Source organism: Larus michahellis, chromosome 8 (assembly GCF_964199755.1).
Source record: "Larus michahellis chromosome 8, bLarMic1.1, whole genome shotgun sequence".
Lineage (NCBI taxonomy): Eukaryota > Metazoa > Chordata > Aves > Charadriiformes > Laridae > Larus > Larus michahellis.
The window spans coordinates 38,205,680-38,210,714 of record NC_133903.1 but is presented as its reverse complement, the minus strand read 5'-3'; the positions used below and the strand labels follow the sequence as shown (position 1 = coordinate 38,210,714).

General features: G+C 40.7%; 1 protein-coding gene across 1 annotated transcript in view; it reads right to left on the bottom strand.

Moving 5' to 3' along the window:
• The window catches only part of ABCA4 (ATP binding cassette subfamily A member 4), a 74,665-nt gene that overhangs the window by 1,487 nt on the left and 68,143 nt on the right, over nucleotides 1–5,035 (bottom strand). The window contains exons 42-48 of the mRNA XM_074599436.1: nucleotides 4,868–4,930; nucleotides 4,650–4,756; nucleotides 3,530–3,671; nucleotides 2,830–2,964; nucleotides 1,714–1,817; nucleotides 1,534–1,626; nucleotides 941–1,190 (exon numbers count right to left, since the gene is read on the bottom strand). Of these exons, the coding sequence (XP_074455537.1) occupies nucleotides 941–1,190; nucleotides 1,534–1,626; nucleotides 1,714–1,817; nucleotides 2,830–2,964; nucleotides 3,530–3,671; nucleotides 4,650–4,756; nucleotides 4,868–4,930 (894 nt within the window). The remainder of the gene's footprint in view (nucleotides 1–940; nucleotides 1,191–1,533; nucleotides 1,627–1,713; nucleotides 1,818–2,829; nucleotides 2,965–3,529; nucleotides 3,672–4,649; nucleotides 4,757–4,867; nucleotides 4,931–5,035) is intronic.

Sequence of the window (5,035 nt, the reverse complement as noted above, 5' to 3'; positions counted from 1 at the left end):
CTGTGTGAGGAAAGCAGAAAGTGTCACCATCTCATCAACTGACATGAGCTAGTGGAATGTCTCTGTACATTTGCATCCTCTTGGCCTCTCTGCAGGGAAGAGACAGAAAGGGGAATCCATAGACATGAACTGAACTGAGGCACTGTGTTATCAGCACGGATTGCTAATTCTGTCTTTATTTTATAAACATCCTTGCAACTTCCTTCCTTTGGATGGACTTGCTTGCAACTAAAATCTTATTTTTTCTCAAGCAGGAGATGGGTTCAGCATGGGTTGCATGGCCTGCACAATGTAAGTGAGTTTGGTTGTGATGGGAAAGAGGAGACAGAACATTTCAGTAGGAAGCTGTAAGGCAGCCAGGAATGTCTCTCTAGGATTCCCAGCCAAGACAGCTTCGCATATGTGGACCCTCAGCTACTTAGGAAAGCAGGCAGATGGGGCTAATACCCTCTAGCAAGTGGATATTGCCAACAGTCCCAGTGGACTTTCCAGGTTTTGTGTGTCCAATTGCTCCTGTATAAAAATGTATGACAGAGACATATAAACATTTAACTAAATATCACAGTATCTTTGACACAAGACAGTCCAAATCTCCTATTTAAAATAAAACGTTATTCACAGCTCAGCAAGCCTTATTCTGAATAGCTGACCTTGCTCAGACTGCTGCTCCTGAAGGAATGGGTTGTGTGAATTCTGGCATCTGGGAAACACTGTCTTAGCAGATTTCAAATGGCACCTATTTAAACAGGGAATTAATTACAGATTTCATATCTGATCCACCCTCCTTGATGAGGGGTCTGGGAATTTTGCCTAAGAAAGAGGTGTGAGATAATTCTCTACTCTGAACAGTTTAGTCCTTCAGTTGTTTGGATACATCCCCTTTGCATTGCCTAATTCTTGCCAGGCAGGCTTTCTCATGGATGCTTTATTTTCTACTCACCTGATCTAAAGTTGTTTGAGACACAGAATATTCTTCAATATGCAAGTTTTCCTTATTGGAGATTATTAACCGAAAAATCTTAGCCAGAGAGGAGGAGCAAATCTGATACTGCAGCATGTTGTAGTGTTTCTCTCTCTGTAAACTCCCTGGGAAGTTCATGTGTATGAATTGCTCAGCAGGAGTAGGATCTGGAGGCAGCCCAGACTTTGGAGCTTTGATTTTCAGAGTGACAATGTAGCCATCTCCAAACCTGGTAAGCACATGTGGATTTGGGAGTTGGATGAAGAGATGGTTTCATTATTCAGGAAGGAAATTAATTTTCATCATCTATGAAAACATTAACAGTATCTGAAAGATAATGCATAAGATCTAGCTTTGTAAGAAGCTCAGTATTAGCCCTGCAGAGACGGTGTGTGGCGTAACAGAGTTGAAATGAGGTCTGTTCAAATTTTGTAGGATACCACAGAGCTGCACCCAAAAACGGGTCTGTTTAAACAACAGCTCTTCAGATTGGATTGCTATATTAAGAACTGTACACATCACATACACTAATTTTTCGCATTAAAAAAATGCCATAAAAATATTCTACTTACTTGTATTTTAGCTGCTGAATTGTGCCCAGGCATTTGAAGGTACCTTTTACCATGATGGCTAAACGAGTACAGAGGGCTTCACATTCTTCCATACTTTCAAAACAAAGAACGGATATTTGAGATAAAAGTCAGCAGATGAAGTTCAGCTACTCTGGGATTCTGAATTCTAACTCTTTTTACCTGTGTGAGGTTAAAACCACAGCTCGCCCATCTCTGAGCACGCTGACAATAGAGTCCCACAGGAGGCGCCGGGACTGAGGGTCCATTCCAGTAGTTGGTTCGTCCTGTAAGGGAAACGTTAAGTCAACTGCTGTCAGAGAAGCAGATAAGAAAACGAAAATCTATTTAGAATCAAGTCATTGTGTGTTTGGGCCTTAGCATATAGCTGCTTCCCTATTGAAATCTGTGCCTCGGGAAAGCATATGGACCTTGAGAAGCATATGAGTGAATGGGTAGAAATGTACTTCTTAGCACAAAGCAGTAAGGAAACAAGTAGAAGAAATTGCAGGTAAGAGTATGATGTTGTCTGTGTCTGGCACAGCTACAAGGGAGGGAATGCAGTGACCATTACGACAAAGGCAGTCCCCAGTCTAAGGTCTTAGACATCAAAAAATATAAGCATTTGTGATACTGCATTATAAAAACATTTAGGACACAAAATAAAAATAAACTGAAAGAGGCTCGTGCAGTAGCAGTTACATCAAATTGTGTCAAGTTTGGCTCCCATGTTTTGATGGACATTAGAGATGTTGGTCAATATACTGGAGAAACAAAGAAAAGAATCTTATAATACTAGCTTTAAGACAAAGATGGACATTTTGAATGAAATCTTCCTTTTCTGCGGCAACAACTCTTGTAAGAGGAGAGTGAGTTCTCCCCAGGTAACCTTTCTTACATAAACAAATAGGACATGTTTCTCAACCCAAGAAGCTAGTGAAGTCACCCTGATTTACACCAGCTAAGGACCTGGTCCTACATACGTCAGTTAACCAGTTAGTAACAAAAAATTTAAAAAATCTTGGAGAAAAAAAATTCAAATTCAGATTTGTTTGGATTATAGATTTTATCTCAAACCATTCTTTGTTGAAGATCTTTCATTCACAATTGCTTGGGGTCTATTGAAAACATAGTTATGCATCCCAGTGTATCCCTGAAATTAAAGAACTCAAAATTACATTGAAGTAGATGTAAGTTAAGGGCAGAAAGGAGCTTGCAAGGACTGTCATAAACATCCTTGTACCTCTTCCGCATGTAGTTTTACAAGATGTTGTATTGAACTATCACCATGATACTTACTAGCAAGATGAGTGGTGGGCAGCCTATCAGTGCAATGGCAGTGGAGAGCTTGCGCTTGTTGCCACCACTGTAGGTACCAGCCAGGTGGTCTGCATACATCGGAAGTCCCAGCTTCTGGATGCCCCATTCAGCAACCTATGAGAAAGACCATCTTTTTAACACAGTAGCTAATGCATAACAGACGGGGTTGCTGGTACATCCCTCTTCTGTCAGAGACATGGCAATCCCCTGGGTTTTAGAACATTCATTTTAGAACTGGAGCAGAGGAGTCCAAAGAAATTTCTGACGTTGAAGGGAATTCTAATTACTTGATGGAAAGCCATAAACCAGCCCCAGCCGTAGACTTCCTATCTGTGCAAGAATTTAAGTTATTTTCTTTTGGAATCTTCATGTTTTCTTTCTTGTACATGAACAACTTTAAAGACAAGAACAAAACAGCAACCAGTGCAGTTCCAAGTCAAAGCAACTGCAGATTTAGCCTTCCACAGTTGGCACCACAGCTTTGCAAGTAGCATTAATGCCATTTGATAGTGCAGTCTTGTACTTAACTGTCCAAACGACAGGAACAACTCCCAGGACTTCAACACACAGAATGGCAAGCCGACTTCGGAAATTCATGCCCTTGGCATGTTATGAACCCAGTTAATCATCACAAATACGCACTGCAACTATGTATAAGTCAAAAGCAAGGACGCTTTACCCTCTTGATTTCTTCTGCTGGAACCCCCCGCAGGCGTGCATATAAGTAAAGATGTTCTCGTCCCGTGAGCAGGTCATCAATGGCATCAAACTGAGGGCAGTATCCCATGTTTTGATGGACATTAGAAATGTGGGTCAATATACTGGAGAAACAAAGAAAAGAATCTTATATCTATAATCCTAGCTTTAAGGCAGAGATGGGCCCTCCACATAAAATCTTTATTTTCTGGGACAACAACTCTGTAAGAGGAGAATGAATTCTTCCTGATACAACACCCTACTAAAACATCTGCCTGTACAAAATAGCAATGAATATATTGTCATCTAAGTCAGCTCAGTCCTGGTTCAGAGTTTAAGCCCATTTTCCCTCACCTATTTTCATGTTTAAGTATAGGCTAACTTAACAAGAAGTTCTTTGAACAGCCACTCAGATAATTTTTTTTACAGATGGTGTTTATTTCTAGAAAGAAAAAAATCAGTCAATTTAATCTCAGAGTATGGGACCAGACAGGCAAGACACAAGGATAACACTTTGCTGGTAGTAGTAGTAGGAACAGTACAGAATCACAGAATGGTTGAAGTTGGAAGGGGCCTCTGGAGGTCATCTTGTCCACCCACCCTGCTCAAGCAAGGTCACCTACAGCAGGTTGCCCAGGACCATGTCCTTGCAACAAAATAGCTGTTATTCAAATCACATCAATGGACAAAGAATCCAATCCCAACTACACCCAACAAACGAAGACACACAACTTAGAACAAAACTAACATAAGTGAATACCAGGTCATGCTGTATTAATTTACAATATTATGCCAGCTCTGTATAAACAAAGATGCTAGAAACAGCCAGAGAAATGCCCCAAAGCTCAGCTCAAAGTACCCTGTTGGACTGTTTATCCTATGTTTGCAAGCTCTTGCCTTGTCCCACTGTTAGCATTACTATAACTTAGCCACAGATTTTACAACAGAGCGTTAAAAGCATGAAGTGCCAGTGTGTGTTAGCTGTGGTTTCTGTCAGTGCCATAAAACTGGAGAAGAGCTGCTGGGTCATTGAGAATATGATCTGGGCAGTTCTGCCCTGATAAATGGACTGTCACAGGTTGTTTTTTTTTTAAGGTACTTACCTACTGCCAGCCACTACAGCATCTCCAGATGTCACATCAGTATCTCCAGTCAGCATTTTGAATGTTGTTGTTTTGCCAGCACCATTCACTCCCAAAAGACCAAAGCACTAAATTACAAAATGTATCGCATTCTTTAGTATTTCCAACTCACAAATCGGCAGGGGCATGAAATCCGAACTGATCCATGGAATGTAATCTAGTGTTATTGAACAACCTACCTCTCCAGGACGGATGCCAACACAGAGTCTGTCCACTGCAGGCTTGTGCCTACCTGCATAAATCTAAATTGACAGGAAAAAAAAAAAAAAAGAAAAATCCAATTTCAAGACATATACAGCAAAGAAAATATTCTGAATTTTTTAGTTCAATGCTATTGGGATGAGGCA